Genomic DNA, 27,894 nt, shown 5'->3' with positions numbered 1-27,894 from the left:
AATTAAGATATTCATTCCCATTTCTTCAGAATACTTTTAATTATGCCGTTGTGATAGACTTTTTAAATTATATTGTTACAGAATATCTAATTCAAAATCACTTGGGTATTTGATGGACACAATTGTTCTAAATTGTGCATTATCAATTTTCATCTATTGGTATATATTGGTTATGCTAATATGCAATATGTATTTAGAATATATTTAGTCCAGTTACAATAATTTTACTAATTTGAAAGTCATTACTGACATTTTTGATGAATGTTTGGGATGTATTATTTCGACCAATGCTGCATTTTCGATTATTGAGACAAAACAAAAAAAAAATATATATTAAAAACACGTAATTATAACATGAGAACGAGAAGTTTATTAACATTTGTAAAAATAATAAAAACAGCGGTACCCTTCAATACTCAAATTAGCTGTCGTGCGTCTTATCTACACTTTTAACGTAATGGAGATAGCCGATCACTCGAACCTTCGTTAAAATTTGTTACAACATTTTAATAAATCAACCTTTTTACGATACAAAACACGGGAAAGTGCACTCAGCACTTAAGTGAAAGCTTGTTTTTCGATACACATCGTATGAATAAAATTATCACGACCCATTCGCACGTGATAACAGCGAATGTAAACAGTTCTTGGTGTCGGCTGGTCGGTGGTCACGTTTGGTTCCATGTTAATTAATATGGGCGAAGGAAATTAGGTGAAGGGGTATTGAATAATTTCAACAGAGGTTGCTTTTGTATGTACGGTAAGTATAGCTGTAAGGTTGTACACATCTTGTATTCAAATTGGCATGTAATGTGTATTTTGAAAATGAAGTTTTACAGTATTTTGTAATTATAATTTTATTATACTTTACTTTTTGATGAAATGATTCAATTGAAAGGTTGTGTAGATATTTTGAAGTTTAAAAATAGAGTTTGGAGAATTAAAAAAAAAAAATACTTACATCACGTCTAGTAAATTCAAATTGTCTTAAGAAGTAACAAATTAAACCAACAAATTCTAAAATTAATTTACAAATATTTAATGTTAAACTGCTCAAATATTTGCAAGCGTTCTCCAAATATTTTGTTGTGCTACGCGAAAATTGTATCCAACCAACGCATACTTTAATTACATAGCGCAAAAACGCAATAACAACGATGAATAAAATACAAATATTTACATGGGTACTTAAATAGAACAAAGAGGATTGTTTTCTTTGGCACTAAAATCAATAAAGTAGCAGTTGTTTGTACGTTGCATAGAATATAAATTATCTGGCCTCAAGCCTGTCTCAGCGGTGTCAGTCGCCCTTAAACCGCAACAATGGACATTTATTTAAATATCGACTTGTGGTTTCCTTTCGACAATACAATTAATTACTTATAAACTATTGTTATCGATCTCTTTAAGTGGTAAGTCGTTATATGTAAGGAACTAGCAAAGCACTTTTCGTCCATTTACAATTCCGCAAAACGCTTCAGAAATTCAAATAACATATTTTTTTGTTATTGCACGAACAACCGCAAATTATTCAATCAACCCACGTACTTGTATAATTAACCCAAAAACAAAAAGGAAATTAACCTTCACTAAAAGCGATACGCTTTGACATAAGCTCACGAAATATCACAAGTCTAATCGCTTGACGCATGGAACAAAAGCGTACATCGTAAATTTCTTTCAACGGCTAATTCCATTTAGAGGCAATAGCATGATAACATTGACCATCATATATATTCGTCTACATAATCGTAATCCAAATGAGCGATTAGCGTCTCGTGCGCAGCGTAGGCGCGGCTTAACATCGAAATTTAAAAGGGTCGCTTATCACTGCCGCTTAAATGGAAAAAGGGCTTTATCTAGCACCGGCTTATTGTAATGCCATCGGTCAGCGAACAGGATATATCGTCACGCGCTTCGTTGATTTTAACTGCTTTTATAGGGAACATTAATTTTTAGGTACGTACCTAAATTTGATGAAAGACTTTTATGTAAGATAGTGTTATGATATATCATACAGGCTTGAATCTTTAATCCTCAGCTTCATATATTCATGAACTAATCCGATAGGACTACAATAGCTCCGTGAGCGCTAGAATAAGACAGGTTTGAATTAATGCACAGTACGAGTTCATTAGTTATTTAGTGTAGCGGGTCCTAATACCAGACAACTATTAGGAATATTAGCTAGGGTGTGTGCGAACGAATCTATTCCCCCCAATCATACGAGAAGTTCGTTTCATTATTCATTCGTTCCTTCTTCGTAGACGACAGGCTATTAGCATTTTAAATTACATAATGAATTTACAACTTTAAGCGGTTAGCGGAAGACACGCGAACTCAAATTTAACGTAAAATCAATTATAATTTTAAGCCTCACATAGTTCATTTAAGTTTCTAATTTCCTTTAACTAGTTACTACTTAATTGCTATGCTATTTAAATTACTGCTGCAATTAGTTCGTCGGGGTTTTATGTCTTGGCATTATATTATGATCACGGATTTAATATTAAACTAATTTTGATTGAAATAAGTCTTCTTTGTCTTCATTTATCGCGGTTATTTAGTAGAGACATTTTCAATTATTAGACGATTTAAACATGAAATGTTTTACATTTATATAACTTTAATAAATTCATTTTCTTAGCTCTTACAAGTCTTGCAATAAAAGGCACAACAAAGAAGAATAAACAAATCTTTTCCAAAAAAATAATCATACAGAATATTCCTTCCGTGTCCACAGTCCACATATATTTTTACGCAGCCAACCCATTCAAGCATTTGTGAACATTTCTCATTATGGAGCGGAAATGAGTGTACTCTTACTTAAATAATGACAACTCCTGCGTCTCTATTATCTTTTATTAAATTCCACTGTATAGAAAATACAGTTTCTTTTTATAATATTGTGAAGCGCTTGTTAACTTGGAGATTGGAGATGGAAAATTGCAAATCCTGTTGTAATGCTCTGCAACTTATAATATTGTATGTAAATCTGAGATCATATCATGTTAAAGTTGCAGTTAGCCTGCGCTGCGGTAAATGAGATTTAGAAGATAAAATATTCTTAATAAAAACCTTAATGCGCTTAACTGTTTGAATAAAACGTTCTTTAAAAATCAATGGAGAGAATTTTGCTTATATTTGTTATCTTTGGAAATGTAGGGACACATTTTATGTATTTAAAATTTAATATAATCGAATACGGAGCTAGTTTAGTGAAATTACGTTTAATATTTTGATTTATTTACAGTTTAGGTATACATATATACATTTCAATCGATTATTGAAGTGAAACTTCTATAACGGTGTTGGAAAACAGAATTAAGTGTTACATTTTTCCGTTACGCCATCTTTTTCTTATCCCTGCCACGCGTGATTCGACGTATTTCTGTAAAGTTGCATATAGAAATTATTTTTTGAAAAATAAGGTCATAAAGAAGTTTCACTTCTTACGTACGTACACTAGTACACGACATTTTTTTATTGTTTAAAAGATGAAGCGTATTAATAAATGATAGTTTAATCGAGTTTTATTGAATCGTGTTATTCTTAGAACAGATATCGTGGGGATTAGAGCGGTCCTTTTGATAACTTAACGCCCGACTCAATTGAAACACTTCGCCTCTATTAAGACTTATGTGACATTTATTGTCAATCAATACTCCCGCATGTATTAATGGGGTATACCCTATTATTAGTCAATTGGTTCATACTGACCATTGGTCAGTTTAAACTTCTCTATAGATATTCTGTATAGATCTTCTTATTGTGTGGCTTCCTAATGGGTAAGAGGATAATAATTTGCTTTACATTGAAAGATAACATTGTTAGAGTATGAAAAGAAATAGTATTTATATTTATTTTATTACATATGGCTAATGAAGGCTCATCCTTAAGGAATGGACTGTAGTGGCTAAGGATTGTTGATTTCTTACATCTTTATAATTCAAGATGATACCATCTGTGTATATTATCTATGCTAATAATGTTGTCTAAAGTTATGATACTAACGTTATTTGTAATTTTAAAAAAGTTTCTAGTATATTTGGAGACTTAATTTTGGGAAAATACTTTTTCTATTATCATTTCTTTACCTACCTACTAAATGCAACTTAGCAGAACACTGGTTTCTGTTTTTAAATTTTATTTATTAATATTTTTATAACAACGCGAATTGGGACTTGTTTGTTTTTGTGCATCTCATAACGCTGGTTTTGTATAAGGTTTAAGCTCTAATTTTTTTTTTTTTTGTTTCAGTTGACTCACATGGCTGCAGCTTAACATGTCGTAAGGTAATTCGATTAATTTATTTGTTTTTCCTCTAAATTGTTATATAATATGAATTAGGCAAATTTTTAAAATTTGCAAGTTTTAATTGTAATAGTGTAGCTTTGAAACTTATTAAGAATTTTAGTTTTATATTTTAGCAATTTGTCAATAATATTACACGATGTCTATGATAATAAGACTACGTAGGTTATCATTATTTTCCAATGCCATATCATCGTACATATTAATTACCTATAATTCTGTTTCTAATTAAGAGGTTACTTCATTAATGGCAAAGGTACAATCTAGGGCAAGACCTAGTTTTACGTTAATTAATGGAAATAGTTGGGATTTTCTGCATATTTAGACTAAGCATTCTTCAAAACCAATAATTGTAATTACGACTTAAAATTTCCGGCTACTGTAATAGTTAAACATGTATTCTGGATATAGACTATAGAGTTGATTTTCATTTAACAATCTTATTATATAAAAATGAATCGCAAAATGTGTTGGTAAGCGCATAACTCGAGAACAACTGAACCGATTTCGTTAATTCTTTTTTTATTACATTTCTTGAAGTACGAGGATGGTTCTTATGGAGAGAAAACGTAAAAGTGTACCACGGGCGAAGCCGGGGCGGACCGCTAGTAATAAATAAATCTATTTACTTACATTATATTAATGTCTACAAAACATAAAAAAAATACAAATAACATAATCAAGATATATTTTCGTTCCATAAAATTTGTAACATTATACAAACCTAATCGCTTTTAATCACGTAAAAACTCAACATTGCCATTTCAAGAGTGTCCCATAAACGTGCCAAGAAACACGCAATATGCTTTAAAACCTCAATAAAATATGTCTCGGACCATTAAATGGGTATCAGCAAATCGCTAGTACATTGGATGTCGCATTATCACCTAATAAAAATTTATAGTAAGTGCGCAATCATGTTAAAACATTCCTATAAGTCTAGTTGCATCGTGTGTGCTAATAAACGGAATAGTTGGAGGTATATGTCAACCGCTCGGTTGAAGATTATGCCCTAATCCCCTTTCTAGTAAGCCGCTTGCCATGGCTTTGTGCTGAGACTAGCCGATGCCCGTCAAGTGTGCTCTAAATCTGTTTTCCTAAACGCTCCTTATACTTGCGTGACATTATTTGTATACTTTATAATTGAATTAACTAATAACTGTAAATACATTTAGATGCTTTCTAATACAAAACAGTCTTGGCAAGATATTTTATAAAAGTTTTTATTCTAAACCTGTTTTTTGTTAAATAGCTGGTTCCAAGTTTTTTTCGAAGTATTGAAATTTCTGTCGAATTCAAGTATCCTGTAATTGTTTTGATCTTTGAGTGTATAAAATAAGATGGTTTAAGAAGTCATAAACAACAAAGGAATCCATGATCTAGGTACTTTGAATGTTTTGTAAAATGCGAGTTTTAAAGAAAGTTCATCACAAAGAATAAATATGTAAAGAATATATATTTACGATTAGATAGTAGGTGATATCGTAGATTATGTAATGGAATAAACATGGTTTTCAATATAGCTTTAAATTAAATACTAAACGGAAAATAGGTGGAAGAAAACATGTTAACTGAGTGACGTTTTATACAGGAACAATTGAACATGTTAAACATTTCTTTTCTTTTAATATATCTTTAAACCGTGTTTATATGCACTCCATGTTCACGTTTTTGCATAAAACATTACAATAATCGATATTCGCTAATGTACATTTAATGTAGCCTTGGAGTCAGACGTGTCTCGGCATCGGCTGTCGAGATTAAGGAATAATCCACCTTTCGCATACCTAAATCGCTTTGTATCCAGCCTCTGCTGACTATCGACTTTTCCAATCCTTATTTTTTATCTTAATGACCCTTAAATTCGCTTGTTCTCCCCTAATTATACCGGTAATATCTTTTTAAATAAATTATAAGTTAAATTAAAAATGGGTCAGCGAAAAATGAGTTTACTAATGCAAATTAAATGAAGATCCATGCAAACATCACGGTTAGGTAATAATTGGCTGAGTTTCTTTTACATTTAATCAAGGTACAATTTTAATTTTAGAAATATCACAGAAGTATTTTAGTGAAAAGCTTAGGCTGCACTTTTTCATGTTTTATACATTAACAATTACAAACAACATAAAGTGACCTATTAAACAACTAGTTTAATAGGTCACTTTATGTTTAAAATTGGTTTTATGAAAGTAATTCGATAAAGGATAAAATAAGTAGGTAGCTACAGCTAGAAACTCAAGTGCGGCATTTTATAAAAACGCTGCAAGTATCGACTAAATACAGGTTGAGGCGAGAGCTAATTAAATTAGAACATTACGAGTATTTCGTTACAACGCTTTCTATTAGAACAATAAGTGATTTATGGCAACGGAATTCGGGTGGAATACTCTTTTACAATATAATTCATAAGTTTACAAAGCGAAGCGGAGCTCACCTAAGTTTAAATGGTTATTTAAATAGCTACGAAAATAATAACGTCGAAACCGCACGAGCGTGAACAACAAATTGTGTCATTATCCTAATTCCCCAAAATTAGAACAAAACGCGAAAGATTATTTCGGCTTAATATAAAGGGCATTAGTGGTTTAGTGTTGCGGGAAGTCGCGAAGACCGCCAACTGTGCCCTAAATCTGTTTTGACAAACCAACCGCTCGACTTAGTAAATGCTCCTAACTAGCGTAAGCTTAAACCTAAATTTAAATGTAAGGTTTCCACGTTTAGCTAATATGGGTCAATGGTATTTAACTTTTAGCTCAAATAAAAAAAAAAAAAACATGTGCACAAAATATGCGGAGCGAATAATTAATCAATCCTACTTAATACTTTTAATCCATGGAAGCTTTGAGAGTTATTTTGTACCTAATTAAAACTTTTTAATCTAAAGTATAAGAAATGATACGGGAACATGCTTGCATCGTTTTGATTCCATATTGCTCTGTAAAGTTATCAGTTTACATATTGACATTACAATTTTGCAATAAATGAGTTGGGAACTATAGAATGCGAAGATATGATTGAGTTTGCTCGAATGCTGCTCCAGTTCTCAAAGTTGTAGAAACATTTGGTAGCGTTATATTGATTTATACAAATACAGGGCGGTTTCAATTTTAACGTGTTAAGTCACATGTGGTGTCGCTATTTACAAAGTTTCGGTCGTTTTGAATAACAAATAAAATACCACATGGTCTTTACAAAAATTTATTTATTCTAACCCGCACAAGGTTATTGTATAGGGTGGGTATAACGGCTGTGTGTGAGAAAATACTTTTTATTGTTTTTCAAAACAGAGTTGAATTGGTGTTTTAGTAACGGGTGCTTGTTTATGTAAATAAATAAACAATTCTGAATACTGTACGCTTTATTTTGTACTGTTTCTCAGTGATGTGGTTGTACGTGGAACTTATTGCTATAACGTTTGTACAGGAAAACATTTTAATATCGAGTTCAAGCAATATGGGATCGTTATAGACGTCTAAAGAAACGACTATCTAATATCACAGGTATCAGGTAGTGCTTTTCATATCTAGTTTTAACATTAACTAATAGAGTATCTTTGTATTTAGGGTGCTATAGCGTGATAAATTCAGTATTTACGACTGAAAATTGATTGTTTGCATGTTATTCTTAAAATCTATGGTTGGATTTTATTCTCATTACGGCGACTTTCTCTTCACCTCTTAAAAAATATAACTGTCTACTCTTACTCTTGTCTTCTTTTTCTTTGGTAACTTACAGACTACCTTCAACCTTGAACCTGAAAAATAAAATGTATTTAGAATATTAATGTAGGAGGATAATTGCTATAATTGCATATACTGTTAGAGGAGGACTAAATGACGTCACTTCCGGTGTGCGCCCGCGCCCCGGGCTGCGGAACTTCAATTTCCGGCCCAAAGCTGATTTTCCCTTTATGACAGTAACACGGTATTTATTCTTCCACTAAGTCAACTCGTCTATTGTGGTAATGAAATTATATACACGAAAGGGATGTAAAATTAAATTATTTGAACTTGTAAAAGGATAACTATCAATGTATTTTATCTAATTTTAAAAAATAAACAAGTAGGTACTCGTATTAAAATTAAATTATTTAGTGATGATTTTTAGAAAATATATTTTTCTGTATATTCAAATAACTTTGTAGGGGTTTTGCTGACTTACAAAACACATAATGTAATAATAATTAATGTAATTTATTATACACAGTGTGAAACTCCACTATAAAATATGTATGCTTCGTAAGCAAGTATTTCATTTAGTGTACCCAACACTCCTAAAGCTTCATTGTGAATTTAATTCATGTAACAATTTTGGCTAAAATCCTATATTTACAAAATGTATCTTGAGAAAAGAAATAAACGTATTTCAAACTTTAATCATATTGTGTGAATGAACCTTTATAAATGCATCTTTCTTTCTAGAAAAACACATTACTGAGAACTTTGTATTAGTAAATAAGGTTTAAAGACATTTATTCCCATTAAGACATTAAGTCACTTACATGAGAAACTTAAATTTAAAACATAGGTATTTATAAAAAATATCATTCGTTAGTTAATTAAAAATTTAGAGTAAGTTACATACTAAGTAAGTTACAAACATAAGTTTAGGTTAGGTACTCATTCATTGCATTCAAAGTTTGAGCGTGTGGTCTTCCAGGATGTGTTTCGCTAATTGTTTTTTGAATACAATGAATGAGTTTACACTTTTTAATTTGCTTGGCAATCCGTTATAGAAACGTGCTCCCTCGTATGTTGCCGTTCGCCTTCCATAATTCGTTCGGATCTTCGGGTAATATCTATACATATAATAAATCTGTAGAAGGGTCAATTCTGTACATTGAAAATATTGAAAAAATAAATAGTAGGGGGTGTTACTGGATCGATACCAAACCCAAATATGTGATTAAAAAAATTTTTGTCTGTCTGTCTGTCTGTCTGTCTGTCTGTATGTTCAGGCATCACGTGAAAACTAACGGTTCGATTTCGATGAAACTTGGTATAATTATACCTTATTATCCTGGGCATAAAATAGGATACTTTTTATCCCGGAAAAATACGTAGAAAAAAGTAAATCTTAATTTTTCCGCGCGGACGGAGTCGCGGGCGGAAGCTAGTAAAAAATAATGATGATATATTGTATTGTCCTTCCAAGAATGTATATTGTACGTTCGTTATTAAAACACAAATCTACTGATATTATAAAGCTGAATAGTTGTTGTTTTTTAGCTGATTGAACGCGCTGATCTCAGGAACTACATGTCTAATTTGAAAAATTATTTCAGTGTTAGATAGCCCATTTATCGCGGAAGGCTATATAATATCACGTTTGGACCAATTGGGCTATGTACCTATCATGACATTTAGAACAATAGGATCGGAGGCCGGAGCAATTATGTAGGTAGAATCGCGGGGCACAGATAAAACATAATATAACCCGGAAAGATGTTGAGCTACTGTTAAGTCTGATAGATCTTCACAGTAGCTTTATTTAGCAAGTTCAACAATAATCCGGATTTATTATAACTATGATATTGCGATTGCGCTCCAATGGAATATCATAAAATTTTATAACTATTTTATCGGGTTGTTTAGTACGTCTATATCATTGGGTCGTTCGAGGTCATAAAGGGGGTTTCAAGGTTTTTTTCATGTATGCTTTTTCAGTCCTACATTTCTTTTGGAGTTCAATTTTTGCAAACTACATCATTTTTCAAATTTTTTTATAAATTGTTTTAAAGTTTGTTTGTTTGTTTGCAGTCTTTTATCATGAACTAAAGAATTTAAATACCTTAGTCTAAAGTAACAACTAAAGCTATACGTGTAAATAATGTACCTAAGTGCATAATAATTATAATGATAATGGTGAATATCTTCCTGAAAAATAGAGCTAGATATTTTTCATTTTGTACACTATTTCAATAAATTTCTTATTATCAATTAAGATCGTAATATTAATGATTAAAAAAAGCCTTTGAAATTCATCATTAAATATTCCACTTTACAGCTTTTTTTATATTTTTGATAAAATATTTTTTATGAATAATTTTTGTTCGTAGTGTTCACTATTTTGTAGACAAAAACGGTTTTACTGGGATTAAACTATTCACATAATAAAAACACGCGATTGTATATACAAATGTTAATGTGTAAATAAATAATTCAAGCCACACTCATAAGTAATGGATGAATCAACTTATTTTCCATATTCATGGTAAATTCTCATTACATTTGTAACGAGAACATACTCGCTCAATTCTCTTTAATATATAATAATCGAGACTATATTTGTATGTAAATGGAAATGGTAATTTCATTGGATATTTATCTTTGAATAAGCTGATATATGTATGTATTTTGTACTAACGAAAATACAAATTTAGATATATTTTTAAAGCTATAAAAACAAAGCTTTTTGTTACAATTGAGTATTAACATATATTATATGTTCATATACTGCTTTAATTTTCTTCAAAATAACAGATTGTATGTACCTACTTAAAGACGTTACCGTATACATTGTCTTTTTGAAGAACGCTATAAAAATACATTTCTTTATTATTTGTCGTTCTTATATCTCATATCCTTGGGCAGTAGGTAAAAGCAAAACACAAATGAAATAACCAAGACAACGGGAAAAATAAATAATCAGATGCGGAGACTTCAAAGTTAACCGTGAAACATGGAAACAAAGAATTAAATTTGTTTCCACAATAAAATAATTCTGGTCGTACTGCCGCAGGAAATTAGGCATTTTTATAAATACATTTGAAAGAACCCACCTGTTGATAAATGTAATACGCCGTCTAAAAGCGTGTTTAATACATAGTAATATTGTCGACCAAATTAAGTATCTAGAATTGGAATAGACTCGGTTACTAGAATTACTTATTACACAATTAAACTGGTTCTTCGAAATTTAATTTACTTTTTTGGTGACAATAGTGTAAATGCAAAGTTTCGTGAACTCTACACGACCTACTTTTAATTAGTTTTATGAACCTATCACCGGAATGACACTTGTATATCACCGGGAATTCGAGCACATAGACTAGCATAGATATCTAACCAAGGGTTAAGTGATACAGTACTAAGTAGGCAATCATAATATTATGAGCGTTTTCGTAAAATTTAACAGTGTGACTTCGTTCAAAGTATATTCACATGTAATTTGTCAAACATATACAGTAAATACGGAGCAAAATAATAAGTCTGTCCCGAGATCGAGTATTAATCGTTGTATTTGGTGAATAAATTTACTTTTGTTTGAGTTTGCTTTCGCTACAACGTTATTTATTCAGTAGGACGACCCCAGGCCAGGGTAGAGATACTTTGTTTACATAACATTTTCGTCCCAGTGTTTGCCACGTTGACTTGCCGATATTTCTTCGGACCTCGAATTATTTACCGTATCTATATTTTGTATGCTATCGTGTTACCTTTTCTTGAAATGAACAATATATGCGTTGTGATTGTGTAGCATTTTCGTGTTTTAATAATTGGATTTGGATTGCTTTTTCTATAGTTTGATTTAAATTATATCGTGTACGTTAAAGGTTCGTATGATTAGAAAGAAAATTACATATTTATAATTAGTAATTTCAGGTTCATAAAAGAAAATAAACAGTACTAAACGTAAATCTGCCCTAATATATAATTAAGCTAATACATATCGCCCCTTAATTTCCGACCAAGTAATAAGCTCTGAAGAAAATTACAGCAATTAATGGCACAATACCTCTTTTAGTGTGGTTTATATTTCCTATTATTTCGGCCACTTACTACTATGTGTTCACACTTATACGTGATTTAGGTCGAGGGATCATTCATAGAGAAAAAGAGTGGCTTGAAAGCCGCATCAGAAACATGGCCTGGCACCGCTTCAAAGCCCTTGATAACTTTTATGGGTGGTTTGTGTCCGCGGTCGTTTGGGCACAATTCGTTTAATAGTTTATCACTTTATGTGGCATGCTGAAGTTTCAAACCATACAAAATTTACAGAAAAAAGCATACGAAGTGTTTTATCTTAAAAATAATGCTTCATTTCTAATACATATTAGCAACGTTAGTAAAATTAGTTAATACGTTAGTTTCGAAGTGAAAGTGAGTGACATATTTTCTACAAAGATTCCCTTTAACAGTTATACGATGCAAAAATATAATCTCAAAACAGTTCAAGAATGCAATTTGTTCTGCAAAAACACTCGCATGTTCAATATCTACACAATTTATATGTGCAAATAATTCACAGTTTGATATGTGCGATCACGTCGGCGCCGTATTTATAGTATGACAGAATGCGCATACGCATCCTTGTGCGTAGGCGATTGATTTACATCGATAGATCGCCAGCTTACCTACGCACCACTTCTTGTTACCTACATCAACATTTATTTACTACTGCCAGTATTCACAGATATTGCTAACATAAGTTTTATGTGTGATCATAAATTTCAGCGAACAATATGCTATTGAACGTTGTTTATTGCTTGTATGTAAGTAGGCGAAGGTTTGAACTAAGGATTACCGTGAAACTTTACTCCAGATATCAGTTTTCAAATAAAATGCTTACGTTTTTTAAGATGCCAGATCAATAAAACGGGGTTTATGGGTAAACATAATCTGTCGAATTATACGATTTTTGTGAAAAAAAAAAAACTGTCTTTATTGGAATAAGTCGACTGTTGTGTGTTAAAATAAACTTTGTTATCTTACTGTTCTAGTAGTTTTTATAATAAAATATACCACAGTCAAAACAAAGACAACATAATCGACTTTTCATTATTCATGTTAATGGCAGCATAGAGTCTGAAGTGGCGCGTTTGCATATAAAATTAAGAAACACTTCTACTGTAATGAATGAACGAAGACGCTATTAAAATAGTGCCACATAAATAATTCAGACGTAGGTTTGGCTTCGTTTCAAGGCATTTCCACATTAAATTTCATGAGAAGTTCATTTTTCCGGAAAGGCGTGACCGTTCACGCGCGTCGCTGTGGTCGACTGTCTCGTGGTAATTGACCATTTTATACTTTGGATGTATTGGCTACATACCAGGGATATCGATTTGATATGTGCTTTTAAATAATAAACGTTTGTTGGCCAACATTTAAATGTGGTGGGTACCTGCATGTTGGTAAATGTGAATTAAATATGCAGAATACAGTATCATTTCTTCATTCGTGTAATTTTGCATTATAATGATTTGATGCTCTAATATTTAGAAAGCTATTCAAGAAACCGATCTATTCTAGATTTGAAGTGTTGTTACTAACTTCTTCAAAACCATTTCCACTAAACTTATCCAGTAACGTGCTATAGCTCTTCCTAATTAGTTTATAGAGACCTCGTTACGTGGAAACATGTTGTAATAAGCATATAATAACTGTTTACGGCGAATAAAATTGAATTTTCCAATCCAATGGATGGACGCTATCAAAATTAATCGCAACTAAAGCTAAAAGTAAGTCGAATGGAACAAATTGTGAAATCGAATTTGACAGTTTCGAATTATCCGCTTAGTTTGCGATAATAATCGTATCGATTATATGATAATGTGTACCGTTAATTTTTTTCTAAACAGCGTGCTTTGACCTCGGGTCTGTAGTGTTTCTTGTAGAGCGATATTATTTCTTCCTTTTAGAGTAGTCACCCAACCGACGGAAACTGACGGCGGTCCACTCTACTTTTGTTTTTACATCGTAAAGCAAAGTCTGCGACTTATGAACGTTGATTTATATGTTAATGGCCGAAAGCGGTGCTGTAAATTGTGTTACTTTTGCAAATCGCAAATTTCTTGAGGATAGTTGAAGTTGATGATCAAATTCATGAAGCCAAGGGTTACTCCTCGACGTGAAATGGGCAATCAATCACGTCCCTATCAAAATTTGATGTTGACATAAAGTGGATGAGAAAATGATTGATGCAGTAACTTCTGTGTCCCATAAATAGCAAAATAGCAAGGGTAATTGAATAAAATGAGTTAAATGCTCACTGCATTGTAGACTGTAGTGTACACTGAGGAGCTCGAGTGCATGATCATTGATCATTGTTCAATGGTGTTAATTTTAATCGAGATGTAAAAGTATGGTGCACAATGTAATTTACTGTTGGTTTAAAGTTAATTAATATAATACAAATATCATCATGGCAATGAAATGATAAAATTGAATTTATTTAGGTACCTACCTGTATTGCTTTATTCAAATCGGCCGAATAATTTACAGAAATCATTATTTTGTAAATAACGGTTAGTTAATCTAATTTTTTGATTCACATAAATTTAATAATCCATCCTTTAAATGTTTTTATGAATACTTATACTAATAGAATAAAAAGATTGAATACTTGTTACTTTATTACGAAGATTATAAAGAAAGAACCGAAAATAACAACACAGCAATAAAAGCTGAACGAATAAACAAAAAGTAAATGTAAATATTCCTTTAATCAATGAACTGACAAAGAAAATAGACCAAGGTGCCCATCAGGAAAAACCGCCTTCATTAGTTTAGTGACTTGCATTCGACCGAGTTGACGGTGTGGCATGTAGCCCTAATGGATAAGCTCGACGTGATTTAGTCTTGCTGTAAACAAAGAGGCAGTACATTGCTTTTTAAATTAGAAAGTCCGTTAGCATATACCGTGAAACTCGTATGAAAAAAAGCAATGTACTACGTTAAGTCATATTAACTTGTATTATCGCAGATTGTGATGAATGTAGTAAAATTGATTTACTAAGCGTAGGTAGACTATAATTATACAGTTCATTTGCGCTCATTACCTTATACTGTATTAACCTTTCGTGATCGTAATGTTTGCTATGTATAGCAAAGTGTAAACTGGGGTAATAAATTGAAGCAAAGGTTATAAAATGAAAGTTGGAGGAATTTATTACGCGCATTTGGGTAGTGTGGCTTAATGATACGGCAATTGAAATGTTTTGATTAAGTAGTTTTCCACAGCACGTATTTATAACATTCTTGTATAATTATTTAAAATAACATTTAGACTTATATCATTACTAGTTGCTGCCCACAGTGGTCGTTTCGTGGTACAAACTTTCATCTGCTATTTTATCCCAATGGTGCTAGAATAATTTATCATAATCCTTTCTTAGCGGATGCCTACATCATAGATTATCTGCATGCAAAATTTCAGTCAGTCAGTCATTTTTTTATATGAATAAATAAACAAAATAATTCGTTAAACTCGTTAAACAATACTTGAATAACATTTCCTCATAAATGTGTGAAGTCGGAACTAATATTCTGTCCTTTTATTAAGACAGCAATTCGAAAGGTAAGAGCCTACTTACACCCACTTGTCATAAAATCTCCGTGTTACACCTTACCAAGAAATGACAAAGTTGACCTGAATTCAGTGCAACTTTGTGTAGCCCTTTTGGTAAGAGCCCTTGGGAGCCATAATTATATTACTTCATGTCTTCGCGAATTTGGCATCGGTTTTGATACATTATTGTTTTTGTGAATAGCTTATTAAAAAGGTCTGTAACCTGTTTCTAAAATACTGTCCGTGAAAGGGCGTTTCATACATTAACATGTTTCAATTACCTATAGGTACGTCTGAATTAAAAATATATAGATAAATGTAGAGAAATAGTCTTTTATTAAATACTTAGAGTAGGTATTTATTGTTAAGTTAAATACTTTAAGTGTAATGTAATAAAATTATCAAGCTTTAAAAGTACCTGAAGATAGATGGTGTTTTATTTGTCTAAATAAACTTAATTTATAAACATCCACAAAAAACTACCAATTTCCGAAACGAACGGGTCATTAAACGAAAAAGTAAATATTGACTCACGTAATCAGACTAATGCATTTAGGTCCAAAGGTTGTAAACAAGGGTGCTCACCTGTACGGGGTGTGTCCAATGACACACGGTCTTACTGCAAGTCACCTGGCTAATGGTTCCACTCGACCCTAAGTACTTGTTACGTGATTAAATCTCACTATTTGTTTAAAAAAAGAAATTAAATGTCACGTGGTACATATTGCTTTGACATGACAACTGTAATTTGTTGTAGAATTGTTTGGCAGAATCCGTCCTCACTAGGATCGGGAGTTGCCATTTGAAAAAAAGAAGAAGTAGAATTGTTACCATATCATCCTATCTTTAATCATTGAAGAGGAATAATAAAAAAATGTGTGCGTGTCGTGGTAGTGTACACACATAAGAAGTGAAACTTCTTTATGACCTTATTTTTCAAAAAATAATTTACTATATGCAACTTTACAGAAATACTTTGAATCACGCGTGGCAGGGATAAGAAAAAGATGGCGCGTAACGGAAAAATGTCACGCGTAACGAAAAAATGTTACACTAAATTTTTTTCCAACCCCGATAAAGAAGTTTTACTTCAAAAGTTTTACTTCAATAAGAGCGACATAATACTTCTCAAATAATACATCTATTAAATACAAAAAATATAATATATTAAGTACACTGGAATATACTTAAAGACAAAGTTCATCTTCTGTCGCTAAATAATTTAGAATCAATACATTTCTGTATTATTCATTCCTCATTTATTTTTATCGAACAATCTTGCAAATGACGCAGCCTAAATCTAGTATTGCTTAATTATTGTATCCTATGACGTCAATCTACTGAGTAGGTGTGGTCGCGGCAATGCTAACCAATTCGCAATGGAACATGCTCGGTTGATGCTAAATTTGTATTAGTTAATAATAAAATATAGGTTAATATTCCCTATTCTATAGAAATCTATTGAAATGTATGGATGAGAACGAACTTTGCACAAATATCAGAAAAGACCATTCGACCATTCGTATACGTTAGCTATTATCACATCTCACTCTCTCTAGTGATAAATTAGTCAGTCATAAATAGAATATCTATTTTCTGTAAATAAGAAAAGAATAATCTTTGTTAACAAAATTACTTTAATTTAATGTAAAATAACAGCCAAATAATCAAGTGCCACTCATCTTTGACGTTGTAAGGCTTAATGCTGTCTGTGCCGATTTGAACACCAACGCGAAAACGTATAATTAAATTCGTGAATAGATTATTAATTTAATATTATAATTTATGATAACAATCCATTAAAATTTAAATTACAAAAACGACGTTCTTTTCGTGACTAGTTTAATTAGGTACACTATAATTAAATCTATGAATAAAAAAATATATTATTTGTATAGATATAATGATGATAGTATCTATTTGTCTTATTTTTAGGATCATAGCTAATATTATAGATATGTTAAATCAACAGCCAAAATACCTACTTATGGCTATTTAACAGTTCATTGTTAAAAAGTGAAGCTCGAATTTCTATTGAAATACATTGGAATTTTGAATTATTCTAGCGCATATGTGTGCCACAATTCATAATATGTTTTGATTTAGTATGAACTAGATAACGCATAATAGAAATCATGTAAAGCTCAGTTTATATCTGCCAGTTTATTTTGACATACAATTTAAAACGAAATTGTATGGTAATTTAAGCTTCAGCTTTCAATCTGTAATATCAGTTTAAATGAAATGAAAAATAAAGTGAATTATAAATATTTTAGTTTAATATATTATGTCCAGTTCGAATTCTTAGTGTAAGACCGGTTTAAAAAATAATTTAGCCTCAGTAAATGAAACGTAAAACTTACTACTCAAGACAAAATAATACGTACCTTATTATTTTATACGTGTAACAAGCCTATTTGCTTTTACAAGAAATGCATATATCAATATGGTCATGTCAAAGGCGTTTGAATCACAGTATTATCGTATAGCAGACTGATTAGAGTCAAAGGTCACAGCTGATGCGCACTGCTTTATCAATAGCTCTTAGCTTATCATTACGATGATTGGTTGTTGGTGAATCATTTTCAATAACACTGTTCGGTCACTGTTTATTTTTAGTTACAATTATGTGCAATTCGATCTCTCTTCGCTTTGGTTTAAGAGATAAATTACTATCGATTAGTTTAACAATTAACTCATCAGAGTTATAGATAGAGTGATAGAGTTATAGAGATATTAGTTACCTTTACTTTACTTTTAAATAGGTACGTCGTTATACAATATTACGTAAATATAAAACAATTTTATACCCAATTTTCGTTAAACGGTTACAATAAAGGCACAAAATGAATGATATTCAGATAATCTCGACCCGTGATGCTTGAGTACCTTGTTATATCGTTGTTTAATTTAAATATGTTAATTTTATTAGGCATAATACAGAGTGAGGACTGTTGAATTGCAAATGAATGTGACATTACATTTTATGGCTCGGACTATTTGTTGGTCCGTTTCCTTGGAACTGCCGTCAAATTTTCACTTTGAATATATGTTTATAGTGGAAAAGGTAATTATTTTCTAAACAATGGTATTATGGATACGTTTTATAACTATACATTGTTCTCTTACAATATTATAATTATATACTTTTAAAGGTGGGTACTGGGTAGGTATATGGTAAAAATGTGATGAGTTGTTGTCACGTGTGAGTTTTCACGTGGAATGTGTATAGTTTTGATGTATTCGTTAATGTAGAAAATAAGTATAAACGGTCAGAAAATATTGTGAAATTAAGAAAAACTTTACATAAACAAAAACCTCTACTCAAATTCACTTTCGGGATAGCTACAAATAGGTCATACATGAAGATAGCTTTGGAAAGGATAAAAGTAGAATGTAGAATGCAGGTCTTAAAATAAAGTTACTCCACATAACCTAGATTTATAGACCACTTGATAAAATTAGCATGATACAATTGGAGAGATGTCGCTCTAAGTGTAAAGTCATTTTACTGTAGGGTATTTTTAATACCAATTTGGGCACATTAGTTGTATGTGATTAACTAAAAATGCCAAGAGGTATTGTTGATTTCATTTTTAATTAAATAGTACCTACATAGAAATCACGACTCTAGAGCATAGAGCCGAGGTCTAGAGCTATAATATTTATAATGGTATTTTTAATTTACGTGCAAATGATTTACAAAATTGTACCTGTATGACAAACAAAAATAAGAATTAAATATTTTACCATCACGTTTCACGTCATCATTATCTACCATATTTAAGATTTTATAAAGGAAAATTTATCCAAATTAATATGTTATAAAGCCCGAGCATTCTTCCAATATGTGATTTAAAACTCCAAACTATAAATAAAATTGCCAGTATAAAAAATCGCATCAATGTTCAAGCCAAGTGATATAAATTTTCTATTTGTGACCTAAGCCGGGCTTACCAAGATAGACGGATATTTAGACTCGACGGAGACCTAAGCCGTAAAACGAACGAATGATTTTATAATATGTACCCATTTTATGTGTGCCTTTTCAATTTGGACCGATTTTCTTGTGAATTTGACTCGAAATTTAAATACTAGGGTGACTGAATTACGACATGTCCGAATCAATATGTTAATAATAGTTATCTAACGATAACTAAACTTCATAAAATATTGATTATTCTATAAAATATTATGATTTAGTATTTTTGCGCGCCCTCAGTTAGGTAATTAATTCGTTAATAAAATATAGAGATTGGTAAATTGGTAATGTAGGTAAATAATAATACATGAAAATCATAATTATTGTTTGTATAATTAGAATAAAGTAAGTTGATTGATTGTCATTTTAATATTACCGATATAACTAATTTTACGTTTAATTTAACAATAAATCGGTAATATTAAAATGACAATCTATATATAAGTCTTCGATTACGGATTAATTTGTTTAACATAAACAACCATTTCATTATTCATATGTCCTCATATTTGAGACAAATATTTGCATTTTATTAACAACCCTCAAAGTAGTAAAACATTATATTATATCTACATAAGTACCTCTAAACCATTTCTACTGCGTTCCTCAAATAGCAGTTTTTCAGTTAACTGGTTCCCTGTAACCCTTGTCGGAAATAGTTTATTAGGCTTTTAACTAACCGCATTTGTATTTTGTTTTATCTCGTATTTATGGTTTCTATACATCAATAAAGTAACTGTTAACAGTAGAGAATGTGGTGTTAGGAATTCGGAAATGTCTTTTGTATCGTTTACATTTAAATGCTTTTTAAATACAATATCGATCGGAAGTTCGATCACAAACAAACTTAAAAAATATATATTATATCCCAGTATTTAAGTAGGAAAGTATCTAGTAACTGCCCTACATGTAGGTACTTATTAACTACTAGCTTCCGCCCACGACTTTGTACGTGCATCCCCGTTTTTCCCCGTTCCCGCAAGAATATCGGGAAATCCTTTCTTAGTGGATACCTACGTTCTAACATCTACCTGCATGCCAAATTTCAGCCGGATACGTCCAGTGGTTTGGGCTGTGCGTTGATAGATCACTATATCAGTCACCTTTGAGTTTTATATATATAGATTACGGATTGACCCTTGTCGATTTCTTATGAACTTCAACGATATAATATGAGCTAAGTACATAATTAATTAATTTACAAAATATGCAAACAGTCGTTTGATTTTTATAATATATCTAATATTCATAAATATATACCCTATATGGCCAATACAACTTTAATAATAATATTTAATTACCCCATTCCCTTACCACTCGATACCAAATGCCGACGATATTCTATAATAATGGCTATTAAATATAGACCAATGAACAACAAAAGCTGTCACGTATAAAGAATCACGATCATTGAATGACTCAGCAAGCGCTTAACTTGGAATTCGTCACGCACGCTCTCATTATGGAGCTATTGTAAAAAATACAATTCTTGACCGTGTCATGTAATTTACCACCTAATAGTAAGATTTTTTATTGATCTGGCGTTAATATTGGCATGAATTATTTGTGTTCATGCTGCTAAATCTGTGAAATTAACAGAAAATACGCTTGGTAACGGATTAAAGGTATACTACAATATATTTGCACCTAGTTGAAGACATACTGTGTTAGTACAGTACAATATAGTGAAATCGTTTGGTCTTTATAAATAAAATCCACATCTAATAAAATATATGAGAGACGTCCAGCAGTATGAACATAGTAATTTTCAAACTGTTCAACGTCCCTGTTCATTACTTCTATGTATTTTGAAACTCGTAGAAGGACGTTACTTATACATCTTGTTAATTCCAGCCTAAGATTCCAGCTAATTATTATTGACAAAAATTTCACTCGTTCCGTGTAGGTACAACATATAAATAAAATGTTTCACATTTATTCCACGCGAACTTTAAATAACTAAAATAGTGAAAAGCCGTCAATGTCACCATGGCACCATGCCACAAACTCATTATTCCTGAAGAATAAACGGAGGGTGCATACAAATATAAAACACTTATTATCTTATCATACAATGATGGATGATTCTTTTATTATAATAAAGAGTAATTGCTTCCTTTCACATGGATAAAGCTTAAGTAATTACAGAATTATATCTGTACGATTTATGGATTGTTATTAATTTGTGTTTATTATTTTATTTGTAAGAATTATTCGCTAGTAAAATGATGAAATTAATGTCTATTAATTGTTTAAGTTTAAAATAAATTGTATAATTTATATTTTGTATCTTAGCACATAGGTGATACCTAATTAAAATATATAGGTATCCCAATTATAAATAGACACAATTTTATGAATATAATTGTAAAATAAAAAACAAACATTACATCAAAAACGTATTTATACAAATAAAATTTATTAAAAAGAGAAAGTAAAAGACTAATTCAAAATAATATATTTGGTAGCGAATGTGACTCTAAAAGCAATATTGCATATTTTTATTCCAGACCCCACTCATAACTTGTCTATATGGCAAGGGTGGATAGGGGAGCCAAATGTGCTGATATCGCAATTTAAATAATGTATTTTGTGTTTTTTAGATACACAAAATATTAGCTATACTGAATTATTCATTTTATACCACGATTGCGCTTTTAAAAATTTGCAAACATCGTCTCATAAAGTCCGCATAAAAACAAGCTATAAATTACAATTTTATGCCATCGTGATCAAAGCAATAAAAGTAGATTAATAGAATTGGCTCAGGTTTCATGCCTACATAGACACAAAAACAAACAAGGAGCTATTGAGACGGACGTTAACAATTTCCCCCAAACTGCAGAAAGAATCGTGAAGAGTGTTGATAGGACATCTTTATACCCCATTGGGGCCGAGAAATCTCAGGACGATGCAATAGGACAACAAATTATAGTCATTGCCGGACGGTCAACGGGCCCTTTACGAGCGATTCCCAGCGTTGATGATGATTTAGATGCAAGGAATATCGGGCGGAAGCGCAACGATAAACCGCGGGAACAGATCGGTTGTCATAGCAACGGGACACGAGCTAGAGGGTAAACCTCGCTCCCTCGGCGTCTAGTTCACGGACACTTATTATCGTTATCGTAATAAATTGGTCTGGAATGCGTGCAATAACTTTAAGCGAGATCGCAATAAAATTGCGATGTGGAATTTCGCTATGATAAAATATGATTTATTGTAATTATTGTGCTTCTCTTGAATGTTTCATACGCTCCCATAGCTATTAAAGAGCAATACGAGAAACAATTGAAACGTTTTTTTAATTACACAAATAGTCTGTTAAAGATTGCTACTTTTAATTGGGTACCTACAGGTAGAATTGCAGCGATCTGTATATTCTTACTTTTCATTTTTATTGACCTATTCTTTAAGTATTCGCATATTTGTTGAAATATTTTAAATAATAAAATTATTGGTACAAGTATAAAATGCAACAATAAACACGACGTGAAGCCCCAATTTATTACGCGGCGACTGATGATGATATATCGACGTCGGCTGCTGTGTTGATCGTCACTTACCCTACCCTTATCACGGGCATGTAATTTCGGATTCAATGCCCTCGGGCTTTCGTCTTTTATATTACATTTTTTATGTAAAAATAAAGTACTTTTGTTCTTCTGTAAATTAAATTAATTTCGTTGTTTGTTTATTTTCAGGTACTTACGTGGTTATGAGACGATGAGCCATGGAATCACGCAGTGCGCCGCCGAGCCCCGACGAAACAGGGGAGGCGGTGTTCGATTCTCGTTGTGGTCGATATCCTCACCAACCATCTCTTCAGAGGGCCTTTGCGAGCTGCAGGGAAACCACCAGGCCCCGACCTCACCATCGTCATGCGGTATCAGAGCCTGCCCGACCGGACGAAAGAGTTTTCACCACGGCCGAAGTACATGATTATCCTTCTTCAGAATCTGGTATTGCAGCAGACTGTCCACATGCTCACAGCAGTAACCCAGATGATAGCCCATGCTATGACCGCTCTGATTATGAGGGAAACTCAAGTTATAGTTTAAGACACAATTTTCATCACACGGTGGACTGCAATAAACATCGTTCAGAATTTCACCGTAGCCACACTCCAGACTATCATGAGCATGGATCAGATAGTGATAGGGGACACCCTCGAAGTCAAACCAGCCGTCGACCTTATAGGAAACATAGACGGGAAGAAGATGATGGTGCTCAATCCCTTGATGAGCGATGTGCTCGAGATCTCGACGAAATTTTACCGGCACGGCTAGCTGGCATGAATTTATCACGTGATCAACCATCTCAATCATGGAACCGAAGTAATATCGCCGCTACTATGGAGCGATTTGAGCCCGTCGATTATTCATACGCATATTATGACCATCATTTATCCATGCCTTCATCGTCGAGAAAGGCTAATCGACAACGCGGACGGGGATTACCACGAGATCGATCAGCTCGACATAATTACGTAACCAGATATGGAACAGAGGAAAATATTTATGAGGAAATAACTGATGGTTCGAGGACGTGTCCCAAACATCGTCATGCTCCGAGACAATCTCTTATTTCACTCGACAGAAGTGGCGTTGAAGAAGAAGTACGTCGAGTAGAATCAAGACATAAACGGATATTAGGAGAGTTAAATCTAAGCGTTGAAGCAATGCTCATGCCCGAATGTGAATCGCCAGATTCAGAACGAGCGGAGGATCGGGATAACATTGAAGAACTATTAAGGGTGGGTCCAACTGATGAATTATTATCCCCTGCAAGTTGTAATCCTCCAGATTTAGACAGCGGTTTTAGTGGAAGTAGTAGCGGTGCTAGTTACGTAGGCAGTTTGAGGAGAAAACCGACGGGGTCAGTTCCACATTTGCCAGCAGTTGCGTATGGGACGCGCGGCGCTGGAGTGCGTATTTTGGGTGCTGATGAATGTAATTTACGTTGCCCTAGAGATGTTCCGTCACCTCGAAGTTCCAGTTGTGGCGATGCAAAGTCAAGCGGTTTCTGGAATAAGAAAGCTTGGAAAAAAATATCTGGTTTTTCAAGTTCCAATAGCATCAACAAAGCTGGCTTAACCGGTGAGTTACCAACAATGTGCTATTGTTTTATTTTTCTTTTCTTTATCTTTTTAACAATCATAAGCCACAGTAACTATCAAAAAACTCCCATCTCATCTCGCTTACGTTCACATTCTGAATTTAGCTCAAATTTTAATTTTATACTTTTCTAGACATTAAAACACTCCTATTTACTTTAAAAATACATTACATTCCCACATGAACGCAAATGAATCCGAGCGGTATCGAGTCATGAAATCTTGTTTTCTTTTTTGCCCGCTTTCGTCTGCCCAAGGGCGTATTTCAGATGGACGCGCTAGCAATGTTATTTTTGTTTATTTTGTTAACTGCCTCCTTTATCCAGTAGAAGTAGAGCAATTGATTAACGAATAGCATCTCGGGTTCGAGCCCCGTAGATGGATTAGGAGAAAGCCAGTCATATACGTCCCATTCATTCCTAGATTGAATAGGGTCTTGGGGAAATATTAACGGTGCGCCGTTTCATTGCAGGTCTACTCGTTAGGTACACTTTCCGGCGTAAGTCCGGCTCGCAGGGCTCTCAAGGCAAGCGAAGACCTGAGCCCGTCAAATGCGATGCGTGCCTCTCCCAACGATGTTAGCCGATCTATGGTAAGGCTCACTTTCATACAAATATACATCACATGAGAATAAAATTATCAAAGCCATATGCCTTTTAAATGCGCCCTAAGACAGTCTTAAAACACACCTTCATAAAATGAGATTGATATCTAGGGACAGTAGTTTTCCTATCTCAAAAATAAATTATATCTAGACATTTAATTGCGTTGTTATTTTTAGTTTTAATGTAGTTAAAAGCGCGTCCATTACTTTTTTCTTTCCTTCAACGAGAAAATTCATTTTCTCGTCCATTCTATTTCATTTCCACAACCTTTCCAATATATTACATTAAAGTATATGTATGTAAGCCCAAGTTCTGAAATCAAGTGAATCTCTAACAAACAAGGATGCGGTGAGAAGATCCGTTAACAAAGTCCATACAAAGTTATCTCATTAAGGTATCGTAGATATTACTTTCGAACTTTGCTTTAAGTATTGTTCTGCAACACTCGACAACAGCATGCACTTCCACTTAATTAATCCTCATCGATACGCATTTACTAGGAACAGGCAAAACTTTACACAAGGTTAAATAGATACGAACTTTTGAACATGTCGAAAGTAAACTTCACTTCCAAGCAACACTATTTTATTATTTTTGAATCTCTTTAGTTGATTATTTTTTGAGTGTTATTTTTGTAAACGCGAAGCTCGATCACTCAAATAGAATTATCTATTGGTTACAGATGAAGCCTGTAGGCCAAGCAGAGCTAAATCCAGAACTGCTACTATACCATACAGGTTAATATTTTCTTAATTCACCTGAGGTTAGCACAAAATATTTTATTTATGCACAAATTGTTTTAGAACCAATGTAGAAGTAGGCCTTTTAGTATGTCTGTATGTGTAGAGTTTAATTCGTGTTGTTGCTTTAATTTTTTGTTTGTTTTAGCTACTCCAACGGAAAATTGGTGGTGCCGCTGGATTCCCTAGCACAAAGCTAAGGGAGTGAGGAAACAACTCGTCACGCCCGCCTCCATCTCTACCATGGATCTTATCAATCTCAGAGACATCGACTGTCCAGAATACATTACGTCTTTAATGTAAATTTGTTTGTGTTAGATGTATTATATGTGTTTGCTTAGAAATAACATTCCAAACGATACATAATGAGAAACAATACGAATGTTATGTGCACCTCAATGGGTCTTAAAGACGCATAGTGAAGGCTAGGACGACCATCGTGTAAAAATTGTAAATAAAACTAAATAAAGGCGAGTATACGTTGAAATGATAGCCTAAATGATATTTTGCATTGTTACATCGAGTTTCATAGAAACATAGAGAGGATGTTGTTGTTACAATTATCAATTTATAGATGATATTAGGGTACAAGAAAAGGCTGAACAATGACGTTTTGTACTTCATCTTTTTTAGTTAAATTAGCACAGAAAGCGTATAACTAAATTGCTATTTATTTAAAAGTAAAATGGCTTTTTACTCACAAATTTACTTAATTACATAGTAATATTTTCTATAAATGTAAATAAACATGTAAACAGGCAAATCACTTCACTATTTTTTGGCGCTAATTTTTGTACAACAGTCGACCTATGTTTTGGTGCTTAGTACTATCAAAATATAGATAAATCTTAGTCGAAATATTATACTCTTGCACATGTAATGAATCTCATGGTCCAACCTATTATTTATAAAACTTGTAATAAAGCCCTAAGAGGAGTGCTAAGTTATTCTTTCACGTATTGAGCATTGTTAATATTTGTTACATTATTTGTATATTTTGTAAATATAAATAGAAATGGTGCACACATTTATTACGTTAAATGTTTTTGTAAATAACAAATAATCACGTGTAGTGTAAATGTAATCAATTATTTGGATAATAAATGCATTTTAATACAGACCATCACAAGCTGGCTAACTGCCTTAAATATTATTCGTGTGGATTAGAAAAGAGCACTTAACAATGAAATGTTTTTAATAAAAAGTAATCTAGGAGATTTGTATATATTATACATTCATTTATACTCCCAACACGCTTTTCGTAAATTATTGTAAATATTAATATTTATATTTGTTTTAATCAGCGAGTTATTAATTTTGTACGTAACGTAAGTAACTCGACTGATATAACATAAATAATAATCAATGTTACACGAAAATTTTTGTCTGTAATTAGTGATCGTGTTCAAGTCAAAAGAGATTTTTATTAAATAAACATTAAAAATCAATTTGTTTTGTTTTAATTGTTACCTTTATTCACGTACCCTTATACGTATCATTTTCAAGTAGAAAATGTTTAAAAACTAAAAATCATTAATTTTTACTAGTAACTGCTTTTAATCCTGTGCAAATTCTTGTTAAAAAAAAAATTAAATAACCCATATCATACAGCTTCCAAAGCTTTGTTTAGAACTATAAAGGTACAAGTCCGAGACGGGCCGCAGACCGCAAACTACAACAGCAAACTGCAAGCGACAACACTTGTTTCTATGAACATCTATGAATCGCTGCGCGTTGCGTCTGCAGGCAGCAGTGTTGCCGCGCTTAGAATCAATTTCATAGATGTTCATAGAAACAAGTGTTGTCGCTTGCAGTTTGCTGTTGCAGTTTGCGGTCTGCGGC

General features: G+C 32.4%; 1 protein-coding gene across 5 annotated transcripts in view; it reads left to right on the top strand.

Annotated features, from left to right (window-relative positions):
• The window catches only part of LOC123696152, a 77,686-nt gene extending 50,186 nt beyond the window's left edge, over positions 1–27,500 (top strand). For 2 of the 5 annotated variants that reach the window (XR_006752044.1, XR_006752045.1), the window contains 5 exons: positions 4,261–4,295; positions 23,296–24,690; positions 25,180–25,299; positions 25,995–26,049; positions 26,201–27,500. Coding sequence is in view for 3 of the 5 variants with exons in the window: in XM_045642199.1 (XP_045498155.1) it covers positions 23,325–24,690; positions 25,180–25,289 (1,476 nt within the window). In the remaining 2 variants the exon portion in view is untranslated. The remainder of the gene's footprint in view (positions 1–4,260; positions 4,296–23,295; positions 24,691–25,179; positions 25,300–25,994; positions 26,050–26,200) is intronic. The other 3 variants (XM_045642200.1, XM_045642199.1, XM_045642201.1) reach the window with 3 other exon arrangements.
• The last annotated feature ends 394 nt before the right edge of the window (positions 27,501–27,894 follow it).

Source organism: Colias croceus, chromosome 12 (assembly GCF_905220415.1).
Source record: "Colias croceus chromosome 12, ilColCroc2.1".
NCBI classification, from domain to species: domain Eukaryota; kingdom Metazoa; phylum Arthropoda; class Insecta; order Lepidoptera; family Pieridae; genus Colias; species Colias croceus.
This window is presented reverse-complemented; position numbering and strand designations above follow the sequence as displayed.